General features: G+C 41.3%; 1 protein-coding gene across 1 annotated transcript in view; it reads right to left on the minus strand.

Annotated features, from left to right (window-relative positions):
* Window positions 1-3,415: 3,415 nt before the first annotated feature.
* Window positions 3,416-20,407, minus strand: part of ASCC3 (activating signal cointegrator 1 complex subunit 3) — a 525,526-nt gene continuing 508,534 nt past the window's right edge. Inside the window, exons 38-42 of the mRNA XM_065400559.1 lie at window positions 16,095-16,246; window positions 10,017-10,179; window positions 5,704-5,913; window positions 3,660-3,835; window positions 3,416-3,563 (exon numbers count right to left, since the gene is read on the minus strand). Of these exons, the coding sequence (XP_065256631.1) occupies window positions 3,416-3,563; window positions 3,660-3,835; window positions 5,704-5,913; window positions 10,017-10,179; window positions 16,095-16,246 (849 nt within the window). The remainder of the gene's footprint in view (window positions 3,564-3,659; window positions 3,836-5,703; window positions 5,914-10,016; window positions 10,180-16,094; window positions 16,247-20,407) is intronic.

Below are 20,407 nucleotides of genomic sequence, written 5' to 3' on the forward strand. Positions count from 1 at the left end.
ATCCCTACACAGGCCTGGTTACAATGGTGCCACACAAGGCTACAACAGAGGAAGATGGGAAGGACAGACCCACGTGGTGGTAATTTTGGTGATTGTTCCCTGGATTTTTCTAGGAGGAAATTCTCTTTGTTCTATTCCGTCCTATGTCATTCTGTGCCTGGAAGAAAGACGGCACTTCAGCAGAGAACAATTGGGAAGCCTGCCTATAAATTGGAACAAGAAACTGGGCATTAAAATCAGCCACATCACAGAACAGCATAGGTAATTTGTACCTGTTTTCTGTTCCTTTTTGTCTGATTTTCACATTCTTGTTAAAACAAGTCACGGCTGCTCTCACTTTTCACTCTTAGATATCATTGGATTGAATATACTGATTGTTCCTTCTGAGCAGCTGTTTTAAATACTGCATAATTTCCCCTAGCAGATTTTTTTAGATAAAAGCGGATTCCAATCAATTTGCTTCAGTTCATATTGCATTACTTCAGACTCTTGTCCTTACAAATCCAATATTTTTGCAATGAACTCTCAGGAGTGTTTCAAATATAGTATTTAGAGACAGTCTGAACTATCCATAAACAATTAACAGAGTAGAGAATCACAACTAAAGGATGAAACTGAAATCCAAATTGTACAACTGATTTCCAGCATGAAAAACTCCAATCAGTTCAGACAGAAGATTGAAGATCTTATGAAAAAGACGTATAACACAGATGCAGAACACACTTTTGTGACATGCAGTTTACAAAGTTGGCAAGAGCCAAGATCATCACCATGGTATATTATATGATTATGGCAGAGCTGTACTTCTTCTAATTAACTAGAACTGTTGACGGAAAATGTTGTTTGCTGTAATCCAAGGATTTCCTTTAAGAACTGTGTCTCAGTTCCTCTGAAAGTCACGTGCAGAGTAATGTGGTTTTCACAGAAATACATTTTTCTGAAGTATCTGGGTGAATGAGTGAAGCTTTGCCTAAGTATTTTATTTTCCCAAAATTATACGGGATGTAATCTTACCTTAAAGATGCTAATAAACTCCTCATTGCGTTACTGGATTTCCTGTCATAATGATGTCACCATCACTCTGATTGAGGTCTTATGCAATAAAGTTGCATTGGATTAGTGAAACATATAATTACATTTCATTTAACATTATACCTAAAAATACTCAAATATAAACGGAAATAATCATGCTTTCTTAAACAATTTAAATTTACCGTTTAGTTGTAAACTGAATATAGGAGAGGCTCATTGATCTGAAGAGCTTTGAATCACTGGATAAGAATCTTTTCCCCCCCTCCCCGTTCCCTTAAATTTTAGAGGATGCCATTTGGATTTTCAAGAACAGCTGGTCTTCTCTTTACTGCACTGCAGGCACAGTCTCATGCCTAAAGCACAGCCTGCATCATTTTCTTCGGGAAGCTGGCAGGCAGCAGCTCTTCACTGCATTGCATTCACTGCATTTTGGGCACATGAAGTACAATGAAGGTGACAGCAAAACCACAGGGGATACCACTTACTTTTAGCTAAAAGTGAGGACTGTCATTTTCAAACCTGAGTGCCTAAAGTTAGGCTCCCCCATCCATATTCAGGCACCTAAATAGAAGTGGTGTGATGTTTTAAAGGCGTTGACTCCAAGGGGGGGTAGCTCAATATCTTTGAAAATCAGGCTACTTCTAATAAATATGGGATTTAGAAGCCTAACTTTAGGGATACAGGTTTGAAAATTTTGGCCACGAGGTATAGTTAAATGTATTGTGCTGTAACACACAGGAAACATTAGAAAAAGAAGAAGCATTACGGCTCCCAAATATTTATAAAAGCAGTGCGGCAAAGTTGATGAGTGAAACAGCAAAACTCTTCATTCAAGGTGACAAGCAAAACCAAAAGAGAAGCAAGGAAGGATTATATATCAGTTATACTGCAGCACCCTCCAATGTGTGAGGTGTAATATAAACACATAGGACAGTCTCTGGTCCAAAGAGCTTACAATCTAAATACAAGACAAAATACCATTCACACAATGTCTAAGCAAAACATCAAAGGTAGGTATATCGTGCGAGTGTTCAGACATTCATGTGTGTGTTTTTAAAGGTATAGAATTTTTGTAACAAAGGGTAATATTGGCTTTTGTGTGTTGGCTAGGCTTTCCTGAACCACTCTCAATCTTAAGACTTTTTAACAAGGTATTTTATTTACAAACCTATATGAGATTCTATTTGCCTTTGGGGGTATTGTGTCCATAATTTATTTTTGTGAGCTGCAGTGACTGCTTTACACTAGATTGGCAAAATAAAGTAACTAATGAGCAGCTCAGTGCCTCATTCTTCATTCAGAAAAACATTAACATTCAGGAAATTGGTATATTAATGGGAAAAGAGACATGTATATCTATAAGCACTGTATTTGTATGTTTGTTCATTTTGAAATCAACAGCTTGATTATTTGGCATGATTTCACAACCAGATTTATTAAATGTATAATGAGCATAAGTATTTGAGAATGTTCATCACCTTCAAAACATAGGGTATGCTTAAGAGTTCAGTTTTATCACTATATATCCCAGGGGTCGGCAACCTTCGGAACGCGGCCCATCAGGGTAATCTGCTGGCGGGCAGTGAGACATTTTGTTTATGTTGACTATCCGCGGTGGCTGTGGTTTGCCGTTTCCGGACAACGGGAGCTGCAGGAAGCGGCGGCCAGCACGTCCCTGCAGCCCGGCACCGCTTCCTGCAGCACCCATTGGCCAGGAACGGTGAACCGCAGCCACTGGGAGCTGCGAGAGTCCATGCCTGCGGATGGTCAACATAAACAAAATGTCTCGCTGCCCGCCAGTGGATTACCCTGATGGGCCACGTGCCGAAGGTTGCCGACCCCTGAAATATCTTATACATCTTACATTGAAAAGTCTAGTGGAGCAAATTTCTTACAGATATGTCCTTTTATACACTATTATATATCAGCAATGTTTTCTCTCAGTTCTTGGCTCAAGTTTTGAATTCTCCTCATAAATTAAGAAAAAAGGACCATTTAAACAATACCAACAGAGTGGCTACACATTAATCATTTTCAAATGAAGACTATAGCACTAAATGTATACAAATTAAAATAGCTATTTTCTTATTTTGATCTGCCAACATAAAATTATGGCATTTACATTAATAATACAACAGATCCATTTTACATTTCAAGAATCGTACAAAGATGAAACAATAAAAGGCAACACTTTGTAAAAGGCTAAGGCCACTGTGGCTAACTCTGTGTTACTAGAGTCAATACAGCAGTCACTTTCAATTTCCTAGGTGTCTTGAGGTTAGAAGTTGATTCGACTAAGGCAAACATAATTTCTCTCTTGTCCAGAGTGACTGAACATCCAGGTTTCAAGACCACTTCCTTCAAATGGATTGTTCAGGTAACGTTACTTCAGAGCCAAGTGACTCACAGCTTCAGAGACCTCAGTGCTGATCTGTGCTGAGATGCTGGGTGGTTTGATATTCAGATAAATGTCATACTGTTGGTCCATGCCAAGATAACTGTCACTCATGAGATACAATGTGTAGATATACCTAAAAGAAGAATAGCAGCAGCATCAGTTTCTTTTTCAAAGAAGTCAACATTTAATTTTAAACATTTGGATAATTTTAAGTCAAAGCTCATCTTACTTTCCAGGAGTTTCCGGAGTATAAAAAGCAACCGAGACAGCATTTCGATATCTGACATATCCAACTCTTTTCAGGGCAATGAGTTCTTTTTTATCCACTTCCCCCAATATCAAAAACCACCCTTCATCTTTGGCTTTGGGGAATCGAGGAGCAACTGCTTTACTGTCTTGCCTTCCCTGTTAGGCAGAAAATACAAGTTAATGCAACTGGGAATCTCCCACCCAAACCATCATTTGTCTTTGTATGGTAACCACACCATAAAGGACAAGATGATAAATTTGTACAGAAAACTAGAACTGAACTAGAACTAGAACACTTTTATCAGTTTTCTAGACAAAGCCTTTTGAAAAAAATGTGAGCTACAGGAACATGCACAACAGAAAACAAAATATTATTCCAAATATTGTTGCATAGGTTTCTCTTTATTTTCTAAGCAAATCAAATTATGAATGAAAAATCTGCTCCTTTTGATAATTTAATCTAAATCACAGTGAACACTATTTTCTCAAGAATGGCTAATTGTATTCCTAGCATCTTTAAATAATATTAAGCTACATTGTTCCAGATTAATATAAAGACAATGACAGTAGTTGAAGTCTTTATTTTAGGTTGATGTAGCAAAATGGAAGATTATTTCAGTGATTCTTTAAGATTGACTTTATTGCTGAAAGTTGAATGTACTAATAATGATGCACACTCAATCAGCATTCATTTAGTGTATTGTAGATGGAACGGTTTTACTAAAGATCCACAGGAAAAAAGAAAAGCACTAACAGAGCAACGAAGCTTCATACAGAGACTGATCATGCTGCCACTGCAGTCAGGGCTATTGTTTGGAAAAGAAAGGTATTTTTCGGATAACTTTTATTCATGCAAGAATGACAACTTCTAATACTATTATAAATCCAACCCTGATGTTAAAATATATGCCTCTGTTATTCTTGTTTTACACTTAAGCTTACAAGAACAAGGTTGTCTCAAAGTTTCCTAAAGGAGAAATCAAGAACTATTTTGCTCATACACTATGAACAATAATTTTGCTGATAATTTTAATTTACAACTGCATTATTTCCCCCCAAAAATAATTAGCAAAAGAAAACTAGAGTGAAATCTTGGCCCCATTTAAGTCAATGGGAGTTTTGCCATCAACTTCAATGGGGCTAGAATTTCACCCCTGGTGTACAACTATTTGGCATTTATTTAAGAAATTCCTTGAGAGTCTGAAGGTTCAGGCTCTCCTAGATGTTGAACTTACTGATGGTACATGGATGAATGCAGATATTCTACAACTGCAATGTGAATCATGATGAAAGGGCTACTGCAGCACTTAATCTTCTGCTGTGCTTTTGGGTATAAGATTTAAAGCCAAAAGAAAATGGCTTGTATTTTCAAAAGTGATGAATGATTTTGGTACCTCAATTTGAGTGTGTCAAACTTCAGATTAGTTAAAAGGACCTGATTTTCAAAGAGTGCAGAACACTTGAGTAAATGTAGAGTAAGAGTAAGAAGGAAGGGGCAAAGCCTAATGAAGTTTAATGACATCACTGTATGTTTGTTATGGATAGAGGAAGATCACAAGGAGAATCCAAAGTAGGGACTAAAATGGAAAGCAAGTTAAATTTTTATTAAGCACATTACAGAAAAATAGTGAAGTACTTAGCAGAGGATCATAATGCTTTAAAAACAAAACTAAATACAGTTATTATGACCCTAGGAAATCAAGTTAATCTAAATGTCAGAAAAATATAGAAAATATTGATTCATTTAGGATTTTCAACCAATTAGCGAGGCAAAAACAAACAAATGAAATATTCCATATATTTGAGCCATTATCCTACAGTACTGGAAAAATTACCAGCCTCACTACTAACATTTCCTGTCTTTGAGCCAGGCTGCCAAAGAAACTACCACAGAACTAATGATTTATGTGAAAGCGTTAATAGTCCAACAGAAACTTACTATATGGTATACTACACTTCTAATAACTCAGTGCCTGAATATCAGAATCTGGTGTATTACAGAATGTAAATTATGAATACCCTACCTTGTGATGCCTCATCTGGACTCTCTGCAAATTTATCTGGAGGACATATTCTTGATCAGCATGTAACTTGATCCACTTTTTGTCATCCCGCATATCTGTTGCCAAAGTAGGGATAGGTAGTTCATTCTGCTCCTGAGATGAGTCATCCCACCATCCTTTGATGCTCAAACTAACATCTATAACTGGCAAATGGGACAAGAAATTCCAAGCCTGTGGAATAACAGATCATGCACAAAATGACAAAGTTCAGTTTCAGCTACAACACAAACCTCTAAAATGCATTCTGCTGTCATAACCGTAAAAATGTCATGATGTATTCTACACATTCATGTACATTTTGAACTTATTATTATTATGTTATTAACAAGTCTGATGTATTTTAAATGATATAACTAAAGATCATTCCAGAAAATGCTTTCTTCCTCAAGTGTACTACTATACATGCTTCACCAAGATTATGGTATTTCTGAACAAAAGGAAAAATCCTTACTACTCCTGATTAAAGTATTTTTTTCTATAAGCCACTAAAAGCTAGTATAATTAAGGTCTGAATTAAACTTCCTCAACATAATCCAAAACGAGTGAACCAGTGCAGTGCTAATTAGTGATGGGCAAACCTCAGCGAGTTCAGAGGATCAGTTCAAATAATTATTCAAAAGTTCAAATGCTTATTCAAAGTTAGCCATACTTAAGGTTTTCTTGCATCCATCCCCATGAAGCTTCCTTGTCCTTACAGTCCTCCTAAAGACACTCAAGTCTTCCTTTTATCACTTCACGAATCTGCAACAGTCTCTCAGTTTTCTCTCCCACAGCATCTCTCTACTTTGAACTGGTACTAGGGACATGCAAACTGTGTGGGTGAACAAAGTGCTCCTTCAGCCCCACATGTGATGGCTTTCTGCTTTATTTTTTATTTGTAGAAACATTTTAGACCTACTAAGCTAGATCCTCAGCTCGGGTAAATCAGCATAGCTCCATTGTCTTCAGTGAAGATATGCTGACACTTACTAACTGAGCATCCTACCATTTAATTACACATGAAGTCTCATTTACATGTTAAAACTACTGTGTCCAAGGACCTCATTACAATATGGCTAAAAAAGATTTCCAGCTCAATCCAAATAATTCTGTAGAAACCTTGTTTTAACTGTGTTACTGCCTGGAACTTTGCATAACTGTATTATGGTTCAAGAACATAGGTTGATCCTGCATATATTGTGTGACCTGACCATGTTTTTGATTGTGTCAGAGGCTACTGTATGGTAATCTAGTTCCACAGTATGGTAGGTTTTTACTGTGCAGACAGGAGCATATTGTAACAAAGTAGCACTGAGTGAAAAACTGAACTAACTACAATGTAGATTTAGTACAATCAATCTCCAGACCTAAAGACCGATTTTGCTTTCTGAAGTTATGACCTGTGGTATGGTTTTGAAAATTCTATGTTCTAGACAAGATTAGCTCCTAGATCATTGAGATGACAACTGTAACATGCCATCTGTTTCAGTCATGTAATGAGGAGAGATTCAAATAATGCTCTTCATTAAATAATGCTCAAGAAAAATATCAAGTGGTGGTTGCTAAAAAGGGGGGACAGGGCCATAAAAAATAAATTCCAGAGTGAAGGTAGCTAATACTAGGTTGTGGAGCAGATACTTTTGATATGAATTGAGAAATCACTTGCTTTTCTAGATCTCTCATATGGTGTTAATATGGCAACTCTTCCTTTTTGTTGGGTGGAGTATCATTTTTCATTAGAAAAAAATATTTTTGGCATTAGCTAACATTCTGACCTATTCTGTACAGCTAATAGGTCCCAATTTTCAAAGGTGTCTAAGTGAAACGTAAGTCCCATTTTCAAAAGAGATTTAGGCACTTAGGACTTTCAATGAGACTCAGTATCCTAAGTGCGTAAAGCACTTTTCAAAATGGAACTTAGGCTCCTAAGTCACTCATATGCTTTTGAAAATTTTACTCTGTCTTTTGCTATGCAAAATTACACACACTTTTACACATATATTATATATACATATGAAGAACGTGTATATTTGTGTGTGTATATATACATGTACAATACCTGCACCCACTAACACATGCACCTACCCCATATAGGATAGTGATAACCACATAAAAATTGTACTGTAATTTTTCATGAACCTTTGATATGATCATTGGTACTTTTACCAATAATCCTCATCTCCAGGATTTATTCTAGCATTTCAAATCCAGATTCAAGGGCTGCCAAATTATCAATCTTTTTCTTTTCCCGAGATGAAGAGTTTTCTTCCTCTTCCCTCCCCCCAAAATTTCACTCATCTAAAGCTCAGGCTGGTCACTATTTGGGTCTGCATTAATGGCAGGTTTAAGTGCTATTATGAACTTACAATCCATCCTGGCCAGAAGTAAGAGCTTTGTACCACTGGAAAGGGAATATTCTAGGCTTCCCCATGGGACACTTATCACTTGCTTTGGATGGTTCCAAGATATCAGACTTTAAATTGGTCATATTTTATGTCCAGAAAACGAATTTTTGGTCTTTTTAAGAAGTGTTGTACATTTAGTATTTTTTCATTTCCTTTGACACCTGTGCATAACTAAGACACTTGACTTTACAGATGGAGTGCCAAAAATAATCCCAATAGAATTAAGAAACCCCAAAAATCTCTAAACCATTTCCGAAATAGTTGTTCTGAAAGATGTATTGTATGTACAGAAAACATAATGATACGATAGAAAGGTTTTATCAGCCAATATTTGAGATGGCCTGCATGATTTGTTCACACTTCTGTCATACATGAGTTATGTGGCCACCCCAAACTCATGTGACTGAAACTTTTCCTTTACACTGTAACACATCATATATCCCCTCTCTATATGTATCTATATTTACATCTCCTTCCCCACACACTCGGTATGTACACATCACATACACACAAGCTATTTTTGAAGAAACTGCTAAGACATTTCAATACCAGCCAAACATATTTATCTGAGGATTAATCTTCATCTATTGAATCAGACGAGAACACTGCCATGCATACAATTATTTAATTAGCAGCCAAATCCTCTGCCAGTCAGCAGCCGTTCCAGGCATACTGATGGGGCAGTAGATGCAAATCTCACAGTAGTACTGCTTTTTCTCATTACTACTGCAATTAGCACTTAAATTGATGCTTTAAACATACTAATTTCTGGAATAATTCAGGATTTGTATGTTACCTGGGATCGCCTCACTGCAGAGACGACACCAGATTGCTACGCAAATTGAAGCACTTTTGAGCCAAATAACCATCATCATATCAGAGCCAATTTGCATTTGCTTTTAAAGATAACAGAATGGCAATTTATGCAAATAAATTAAGTAAGTTTACTTCTGAGTTCTCCCTGAACTAATTATAACAATGTTCTAATTTTTCATCACATCTGAAACTTGGACTGCAATCAATGTGTATTATGTTAGAAATCTGTTGTTGTTAAAAGAGGCCTTGTTTTGATTTAAATAACTTTCCTTAATTCAAAATTTTGATGGTAATTTAGTTAGAAATGCAGATGTCTGTTATGAACATTTAAATACTTTCCTTTTTGTTTGCATGCCAGTGTTAGATTTAACAGAATCTGAACAGTCAAGTTCAGTATTTCACTTTCAATTATGAAGATTTTAAAAAAAAAATCCACAACACACATTTTTGATGCTTTCTTCCTTTATGTGAGTATTTGCAATCAATACACTCATGTGATGAATACTATGGTATACTGCTATGCTTTAGACTGGAAACAGCTTAAAGCAATAGTATCTTAAATACTTTGAGACTAAGAAGAGGGGAAAACTCATATGCTTTTCCTCTTCCAAACAGAAACTGAACATTGGATCTTCTACCAACTATATTCCCCAAAAGTATTCTGTTTGAAAGAATATTTCAGGAACCAGCTACAATGATATTTGTAATGCATGTATTCTTACTGCATAGCTGACTACAAAAAAGGTGGATAACTATCAGCAGATTGAATGTTCTAGGGAAATACCTCAACAGGCTAATGAGCAGCATTAACATCAGCTATGAACCATATTGGTGTTGCTGGATAACAGGGAAGGGGGTAAAATAACTAGAAAAGAAGGGGGGGGGGGGAAGAAACCCTTGTAAAATTAGGCCTTTCTTTAAATTAGAGTAACAATGTGTTGCAGTTTATACATATTTTCTGCAGAAAATAATGTGATATTTGCTGAAAGGATATAAAAAGACTCTTTCTCCCATCTGCTTTTCCTTCCCAATCACATTTACAATGAACTCTGAAATCACTATAGAAAGCATTACCTGTGTAATGTGTACAGTTTGCAAGTCACGGTCTACAATGGAAGCAAAAATGTTTTCTTTTCCTTCAGAGACAGCGATCAATTCAGGAAGACACTCAATAGGTCCTTGATAACCTCCACGGTAACCTCCACACAAGCCCTTCCTTTTTTCTTGGTTCCACTTCCTGATAAAGACAACAGAACATATTTCCAGTGCAGAGTTAACAAATCATTATACAGAGAGAGATTTGCAAAGGGTGGTAAGAAGAAGGAAAGAAAGAAAGAAAAAGAAGATAGAAATTACATAAAAGTGCTTGACCCCCCTTTGCTCAGATTATTGTCTTGAAAGTTTGCATGATGAGAATGAAACATCTTTCTTGTTAATCAATTATAAATACTAGAATCTGAAAGTTTAAGACTGTTGGAACTGCCGCTGGACATAGTATTGAAAAATGGCATCAATTGTGACACTAATTGTGTGGTAGCCCAGGGTCAAAGATCATTAAACAGTTACTATTCTTCTTTAAAACCAGTTTAATAAACTGAAAAGAGATATTCACCATTCGATAAAATCTTTAACGTTAATAATTTTCAGTTTACAATTTACACTTTATATATAGGAAATCCCCAATCTGAGGCCTGGTCTACACTAGGAGTTTATGTCGAATTTAGCACCGTTACATCGAATTAACTCTGCACCCGTCCACACAACGAAGCTATTTAGTTCGACATAGAGGTCTCTTAAATTCAACTTCTGTACTCCTCCCCAACGAGGGGAGTAGCGCTAAATTCGACATGGCCATGTCGAATTAGGCTAGGTGTGGATGGAAATCGACGCTAATAGCTCCGGGAGCTATCCCACAGTGCACCACTCTGTTGACGCTCTGGACAGCAGTCCGAGCTCGGATGCTCTGACCAGCCACACAGGAAAAGCCCCGGGAAAATCTGAATTCCTTTTCCTGTCTGGGCAGTTTGAATCTCATTTCCTGTTTGGACATCGTGGCGAGCTCAGCAGCACTGGCAACGATGCAGAGCTCTCCAGCAGAGATGGCCATGCAATCTCAGAATAGAAAGAGGGCCCAAGCATGGACTGATCGGGAAGTCTTGGCTCTGATCGCTGTGTGGGGCGATGAGTCCGTGCTTTCCGAGCTGCGATCGAAAAGACGGAATGCAAAGATCTACGAGAAGATCTCAAAAGCCATGGCAGAGAGAGGATACAGCCGGGATGCAACGCAGTGCCACGTGAAAATCAAGGAGCTGAGACAAGGCTACCAGAAGACCAAAGAGGCAAACGGACGCTCCGGATCCCAGCCCCAGACATCCCGTTTCTACGAGGCACTGCATTCCATCCTAGGTGCGGCCGCCACCACTACCCCACCACTGACCGTGGACTCTGAGGATGGGATATTGTCGACGGCCGGTTCCTCGGAGATGTTAGCGGACGGGGAAGATGAGGAAGGAGATGAGGAGGACGAGGCAGTCGATAGCGCTTACAATGCTGATTTCCCCGACAGCCAGGATCTCTTCATCACCCTTACAGAGATCCCCTACCAACCGTCCCCAGGCGTTAACCCGGACACAGAATCAGGGGAAGGATCAGTCAGTAAGTGTTTTAAACATGTAAACATTTATTTTTAACAGAACAGGAATATTAACAATATTAACAATGGGTTTTTCATGATTAGTTTGCCCTAGGCGCTTAACGTTTCAGTCCTTGGCAGTGCAACTACTGAAAAAAAATCTAACAATGTCCGGTTTAGCATGATTGATTTGCCCTAGGCGCTCTACTGTTTAGTCCCTGCCAGTGCAGCTACAGTAAAATCCGGCCTATATGTCCGGGGATAGAGCAGAAATCCTCCTGGGACATCTCCACGAAGCTCTCCTGGAGGTAATTGGAAAGCCTTTGCATCAGGTTTCTGGGGAGAGCGGCCTTATTGGGTCCTCCGTGGTAGGAAACGTTTCCGCGCCAGGAGACAATCAAGTACTCGGGGATCATTGCCTTGCAGAGCATGGCGGCATACGGCCCTGGTCTTTGCAGGCTTTCCCGAAGCATCCTTTCTTTCTCGGTCTCTGAAATCCTCATCAGAGTGATGTCACTCATGGTGACCTGTTTTGAATTAGGTAGGGGAATGTTAGTATTGGGACTGCTTGCCTGTTCCTTTACAGAACTGTAACCGGCGGTTTACAGCCACGCGGTGGAGGCGGGAGAGGAGCAGCATACAGGGATCTTTCCCTGGGACAGCCGCGAGGGGGTGGGACAGGGGCAGAGTTCATGCTTGCCGGATTGCTGGCAGCAGGGACTGGCATTGCTTTGAACGTGAAAGGAGGCCAGTGCTATTATTAAAGTTTTAAGCAGCCACAAGTCTACGGCTTACCATGTCAGCCTGTTACCCAAATTCCGCTATCCTGTCCCGCTTGTCTGATCTGCACTGCAAGACCCCAGGCACTGAATGCGAAGGCCGAAAATTCGATCTTGTCCTGAGTGCGCATGTGATAGGTGCTGTGCATGGTCTTGTTCACAGAGAAAGACTATGTTCTTTGTTCACATAAAAAATTATCTTTCTGAGGAATTCACTCCCTTTTTCCCATCCCACAGCTGCGACTGTCTCCCGACCTAGCCTGGCATCACACTCCCAGAGGCTAGCGCAGATTAGGCGTAGGAAGAAGAGGACACGGGAGGACATGTTCTCGGAACTTATGGGCTGCTCCCGAGCCCAGGCAGCCCAGCAGACCCAGTGGAGGGAGAACTTGTCCCAAATCCACCGATCACACATGGAACGGGAGGAGAGGTGGTGGCAGGAAGACCAGCAGGCGACTCAAACGCTGCTTGGCCTAATGAGGGAGCAAACGGACACGCTCCGGCGCCTTGTGGATGTTCTGCAGGACCGGAGGCAGGAGGACAGAGCCCCGCTGCAGTCTATCTCTAACCGCCCTCCCCCGCCACAAAGTCCCATACCCCCCTCACCCAAAGTCCCAAGAAGGAGGGGCGGCAGAGTCCGTGAAAACTCTCACTCCACCCCTGCAGACCGCTCAAGTACCAGAAGGCTGTCATTCCCCAAAATTTGATAAGTCCTTTCCTTCCCGCCTCACCCAAGCCCCCGTCCCAGTTTCATCCCCCAGTTTCATGTGTAGTTGCTAATAAAAAATACGTTTCTGTTAATTACTGTTTCCATCATGTTCTTTTAGAGGAGAGTCTGTTTGAAGGGGGGGAAGGGGGTTGGTAATTGGACAGGACAGTCACCTTTACCAGGGTACAGACGCGGGGGCAGGTTCAGCAGCAGGGCACACACACATTGCAGTCACTAGTTACCCTGGTCAGTCTGGGAGGTGGTTTTGATGTTCTGTGTGGGGTGGGGCTATGTGACTTTGTGGCGGGGGAGGGCGGTTAGAGATCATATGCAGCGGTCCTTATCCTGGATCACAGAGCCACGCAGCAGGGGATCTGTAACCGTCCTCCCCCTGCCACAAAGTCACATAGCCCCCACACACAGAGTCCCGAACAGGAGGGGTGGCAGGCTCCGTTGAAACAACCAGTCCACCAGTGCGGAGCCTGTCATTCCTCGAGTTTAGAAGCGTCCTTTGCATCACTACACTACACCCGCTCCCCACCACAGTCTGCGTCCCAGGTTCAACACTTTACCGCGAAAACAGTAATAAAGAAAACGGTGTTCATTAACAAATTTCAAGTGATTTTATTTTTAAATGTGTGTTGGAAGGGGGGGAACGGGGTATGTAACTGGAGAGGATAGTGAACATTCTCTGGGTAAAGAAACGGGGCCAGGTTCAGCTTCTCTGTAAACAAACTTAATAGTCACAGGTTACCCTGCTCACTCAGGAACCTAGCCTTCAAAGCCTCCCGGATGCACAGCGCACGGCTGTATGGTTGGGCGTAATCAGCAGCCAGGCTATTTGCCTCAACCTCCCACCCCGCCATAAAGGTCTCCCCCTTGCTCTCACACAGATTGTGAAGCACACAGCAAGCTGCAATAACAATGGGGATATTGGTTTCGCTGAGATCAGAGCGAGTCAGTAAGCTTCTCCATCTCCCCTTGAGACGTCCAAAAGCACACTCCACCACTATTCTGCACTTGCTCAGCCGGTAGTTGAAGAGTTCTTTTTCACTGTCCAGGGCGCCTGTATAGGGCTTCATGAGCCAGGGCATTAGCGGGTAGGCTGGGTCCCCGAGGATGACTATAGGCATCTCCACATCCCCAAGAGTTATTTTGTGGTCCGGGAAGTAAATACCTTCCTGCAGCCGTCTAAACAGACCAGAGTTCCTGAAAACACGAGCGTCATGAACCTTGCCTGGCCATCCGACGTTGATGTTTGTAAAACGTCCCCTATGGTCCACCAGTGCTTGCAGCACCATTGAAAAGTAGCCCTTTCGGTTAATGTACTGGCTGGCCTGGTGGTCTGGTCCCAGGATAGGGATGTGAGTTCCATCTATAGCCCCACCGCAGTTTGGGAATCCCATCGCGGCAAAGCCATCTATGATGACCTGCACGTTTCCCAGGGTCACTACCTTTGAGAGCAGTAGCTCAACGATTGCGTTGGCTACTTGCATCACAACAACCCCCACGGTAGATTTGCCCACGCCAAAGTGGTTCGCGACTGACTGGTAGCTGTCTGGCGTTGCAAGCTTCCAGAGGGCTATGGCCACTCGCTTCTGGACAGTCAGGGCTGCTCGCATCCGGGTGTCCTTGCGCTTCAGGGCAGGGGACAGCAACTCACAAAGTTCGAGGAAAGTTCCCTTCCGCATCCGAAAGTTTTGCAGCCACTGAGATTCATCCCAGACCTGCAGCACTATGCGGTCCCACCAGTCCGTGCTTGTTTCCCGGGCCCAGAATCTCCGTTCCACAACATCAACATGACCCATTGCCACCATGATGTCCTCGGCGCGGGGTCCCGTGCTTTGTGACAGGTCTGTGCCACTCTCAGACTTCAGGTCCTCACCGCGCTGCCGTAGCCTCCTCGCCCGATTTCTCAGCATCTGCCTCTGGGAAAGATGGATGATAAGGTGCGAGGTGTTGACAACGGCCATAACTGCAGCGATGGTCGCAGCGGGCTCCATGCTCGCAGTGCTGTGGCGTCCGCGCTGTCACTGACCCGAAAAGTGCGCGAACTGATTTCCCGCCGGCGCTTTCAGGGAGGGAGGGCGGGAGTGACGGTTGGATGACGACAGTTACCCAAAAGCACCCTCGACACATTTTTTCCCCCAGAAGGCATTGGGGGCTCAACCCAGAATTCCAATGGGCAGCTGGGACTGCGGGAACTGTGGGATAGCTGCCCACAGTGCACCGCTTCCAATGTCGACACTTGCCCCGTTAGTGTGGACTCACAAAGTCGAATTACTGTCCTTAGTGTGGATACACACGTTCGACTTTGTAATATCGATTCCACATATTCGATTTAAGTAAAATCGAACTACTCTCGTAGTGTAGACATACCCTGAGTAAAACAGGAGCAGCAGTCTTATCAGTATCATAAGCAGCCTCAATTGATACAGAAGACTCAAATTCTCATTCTTATAGTTATTTAGAAATGATTTTCTACAAAGGATATTCTTTGGAGATGCTGAATATTTGTTTTCTGTATTTTGATATTAAGACTCAACACTGACCTCTGATACTAAATACCAGTAATTTCTTTTTGCATTGTGTTAATTATTACATTACCTGTGCAGTACATCAGTTTGATGTACAGTACTGCATGGACAAGTTGAGATAGGCATACTCAAGTTGAGTATGGGTATACTTTTACGGTGGACCAAAGTAAAGATGCAATATATAAACAGAGTTAGATTTGGTGGAATTGGGAATCCTTCCAAAAATTCATCCTTTGTTTCACTGTCTTAAATCACACTCCTTTAAAATACAATCCAGGGTTGCCTGAAATATTTAATGAACTCTGCAGAGGTGGGTGAACTTAGAAATAATTAAAACAAACAAACAAACAAACAAACAAGTTGTTGGGAGAGAAATAGCAAGCGTGGGATGGGCTTAGATTCTGCTATATTATTAACATTCCAGGACACAATGACAATCAATATGAGAAAATGAAGAGTCGGAAAGAACTATAAACATTTTGAATAATTACATACCTAAAAAGGTGAAGATGGTGTTGTTCTACATTGGGCAAAGTAAGCAGGGAAGAGTCGTGTTTCCATCGGCCTTGGATAACCATCTGTACCAGACTGGTTATATTCAGAGCAGTCACTAACCAACCCTGGTTTGCTGCAACATCCAGCATTGCCTAAACAAACAAGACATTAAATACAGGAATACAGTTGCAACTACCTCTTCTTTTGTGTTCCAGAGACAAACTAACAACATTTCTTTAATGTTAAATGCACAGGGACTTACTGCACATAAAATGGGAGTTTGACTGTGAGTCTAACTCACCTCCTATTGAAGTCAATGGAAGTCTTTCTATTGACCTTAATGAGAGTTGGATTAGGCCCTAAATCATCACTAAAACGTATCCCAAAATGTAACAGCAGTGGTCCATTTCCGAGTTTGCCTTTAAAAACAAATCACTGGTTTGGGGCACTACAGCAGCCTAGAATGTGACTTAGAGTACAGTCCAAGCATTGTCTTTAAGGTACACATCTAAGGGGTTGCTTTAAAGGGATGAAAAGTTACAGCTAAATTCAATATTGTTTTTGAAGGTTTCTGTATAAGAAAGAGTTTGTATACTTGCAGAATTATTGAAAACACTTCTAATTCAAATAAATAAAATAAATATTAAAAATTTGTCCCCAAAATGAATATTTAATGATAGTTCGTCGCATTAGCTACTAGTAGTAGTTCCATTTCATGGATGACGAAACTGAAGGCCAGAGGTAAAATGACTTGCTAAGGCGAACAGAGCAAGTCAGTGTCAGAACTGGGATTTAAGCTCAGAAGGTTCCTGACTCCTAACCACCTCTTCATTCAGACAACATTGCCTCTCAATACTATAAATGGGCCATTACTAATTTTCAGGCCCATTTCTAATTTTTATTTAGTTGATTTTTTAATAGAAACTGGAAATCAAAATAGAATGTATGCGTAAGTAGCATGACTGAGGACCAATTCTGCAAAGATGGGTACTTGTGCTTAACTTTATGCACAGTGAGCAGTCCCCTCACTTCAATGAAACTGCTCACAACCAGGAGCGGCGCCAGGGTTTTTGCCACCATAGGCGGCAGTGCTCCTCCTCTGAGCATTCGGCGGTGGGGGTCCTTCCACTCCGTGTCTTCGGGGCACTTCGACGGCGGGTCCCGGAGCAAGTGAAGGACCCGCCGCTGAATTTCCGCCGAACACCCGGAGTGGAAGGACCCCCCGCCGCCGAATTTCCGCCGAGGGTGGCAAAATGCTGCCCCCCAAATCCTGCCGCCCTAGGCGACTGCCTAGGGTTGCCTAGTGGAAGCGCCGGCCCTGCTCACAACACGTAAATTAAGTGTATGTGTAAGTCTTTGGCCTGGTCCACACTAACCCCCCACTTCGGACTAAGGTACGCAAATTCAGCTACGTTAATAACGTAGCTGAATTCGAAGTACCTTAGTCCGAACTTACCGCGAGTCCAGACGCGGCAGGCAGGCTCCTCTGTCGATTCCGCGTACTCCTCTCGCCGAGCTGGAGTACCGGCGTCGACGGCGAGCACTTCCGGGATCGATCCCAGAAGATCGATTGCCTGCCGCCGAACCAGGAAGTAAGTGTAGACGTACCCTTTGTAACGGTGTGCTTAAGTTTTTTCTTGTTGAACCAAAAGAGAATGTGAGAACTTTTCAAAAGAACACATAGTCAAAATAGGAATGTTTAGTTTCAATATAACACTTTTATAGTGAATACAAATATTTAAATATATAATACAGTTTTCACACTGTGCACAGTACATTACAACAATTATTAGAATTTACTGGGACATTTCAGTTGGTAATGGATTCTGCTAAAATACATTTATTGGTTTGCAAACTGCAGAAACACTTAGAACAACAATAAAATCAGATTCTTTGTGCTAATTTCATGTAAAGATGTATTTTCAAAAGCAATAATTAGTTGGGTAAGAAATTTGAAATTTCATTAAAATTTTGGAAAATTGTTAAAAAAAAGAGCAGGAATGTTCAGTAATCATTTCAGTTTGGAATGTTTGGGAGTACTGGACAGTTTCCATACATTTTTTAAATTTAGGTTCTTAGTTTTGATACTAGAATCCTGCAGGCTCCTTTTAAAGAACATGCTTAAGACTTATTTGTGTTTTTTCAAGACAAATGACATTGTTTGATGCTTCCTCAAGAGTGTACTTACTTGCAATACTTCTAGCTCATTTTACAGCCCACTAGTGGAATAATGAGGAGCTGTGTATATTAGCCTGTACATTTAATCAAATGTTTTACAGACAAACAAAAGGCAGCATTTACTTAAGGCAAACTAAACAGTGAAATCTTCTTTAAACAAAGGAGTTGTTTACACATGCTGAGCTATTTCAATTAAATTGCTCTGATTCCGGAGAAATGCTGAGTTTAAAAACACACAAGTTGGTTTCAGTCATGGTCAGACACACATCTTACATTAGTAGATTACATTGCAATTTCAACAGGTTTTGTTCCAGACCAGGGTGATAGAATCACTGACATATAGAAAAATATTTAAAATGTTGTCCTGAATTGCCTAGGTTTTGCCCCATTTCTCATGAAAGATGTGGGAAAGTGTCCTGCAGTTGTTAATATTCTGCATGCTAGGAATCTTTTTGGTGAGTAAATCTGAAATGTTTCCATTTGCCCTATAAATACCTGTAAAGGCAAAACTATCAATGTTGACACTGTTATGATCTTCTCATAAGAACCCCCAAGCTGATTTGCATTTTTTTGCTATAGAAAGTCTGATGATGCTGGAAACCAAATTTGAAAGGAGTAACCAGATAGCCTACCAGCTAGTGTGTTTGTTCACACACAGATTTCTACTCATATGGAAGGAGGAGATACCCTCAGTATTTATCAAGGAGAAGACTGCCATTTCAAAAATCAACTTACTGGTAAATTAATAATTTTCCTGCTTGTAGATTGTACAAAGTATGTCTTAGCCTGTAACTCTCACTTACCAAAGAGTAGCTACATCAAACGCTCTCCCCAGACAGTCATACCTCGAATGGCCACTTCTCTTTTCCCACTCTTCTTCCTTCCTTCCCTTCACTCCTTTCTTCTTGTTGCTACTCTTACTTAATCTTTACCTATGCACTTGCCTCACCCCCCAATTCGCAATAGCTAACATACATGGGCAACAAAGTGATACCTAATTACCTTGTCTATTGTGTTAACAGACCCCAATGGTGGAAATTTGAAAATTCTGCCAAGGGTGTTAACATCTCACACTAAAAGTCCTGTGGTGATGGGCACAGGAGAAGCAATCTCTGGGAGTCCCTAGTCACAAATCTGCATGCAGGCGGCGGCTGTGTGTTGGTCATCTTGCACTTGGACTTGTGAGACAGATGCGCAATTTGGCAGCTCTAACATGCGGCATCTTCATTCTAAAACTAAGGTCATCAGGACTATTATTACTAACCTTGAGTATGCTGATGACTGTGCCACCCTCATGCACACCGAGGCTGACTTGCAATCCACCCTAGATCTTTTCTCAGGTGCCTATCATTCACTTAACATTGGGAAGAACAGCCTGCCCCAGCACAAGCTGCACCCCTTTACCCCCAAATTGTCATTGGTGGTGAACCCCTGGAAAAAGTTGGGTATTTCCCTTAACTTGGTAGCCACCTCTCCCAGACAGCCAATCTTGATGTGGAGATCGAACATAGGATCTGTTGTGCCAGTGCATCCTTTGGAAAGTTGCTTTATCGTTGTAACTTTATTGACAGATCTGCAGATGGAAATGAAGATCCTGGTCTTCAATGCAGTAATCATCCCCACTCTTCATGAGTGCGAGATATGGGTGACATACCAAAGCCATCTTAATCGTCTGGAGTGATACTAACAGCGCTGCTTTATGAAGATTCTCCGTATCAGATGGGAAGATTGTCACACCAATGCCAGAGTTCTCTCTGCAGCTAACACCACCAGTGTTGAGGCAAAGATTATGAAACATCAGCTTTGCTGGGCTGGTCATTGTGTGTGGATGGCTGACAGTCATTTTCCGAAGCAAGTTCTCTTTTCTCAACTTAGTCGTGGTAAGAGGACCCATGGGGGACAGAGGAAACACTAAAAGGACACCCTGAAAATATATCTTAAGAAGAGAGGCATTGACCTCACGAATTGGGAAGAGCTGGCTGGCAATAGACTGCAGTGGCGTTGCATCATACATCAAGCCTCAGCCCGTTTTGAAGAGAATCGCCTTGCTCAAGATACTGAGAAATGGCAGAGGGAAAAGGAAAACGTACAGCATCCTGGCCAGCAGCTGTGCTCTCTCTAAGCAACCATCTGTC

This window comes from Emys orbicularis, chromosome 3 (assembly GCF_028017835.1).
Source record: "Emys orbicularis isolate rEmyOrb1 chromosome 3, rEmyOrb1.hap1, whole genome shotgun sequence".
In the NCBI taxonomy this organism is placed as follows: domain Eukaryota; kingdom Metazoa; phylum Chordata; order Testudines; family Emydidae; genus Emys; species Emys orbicularis.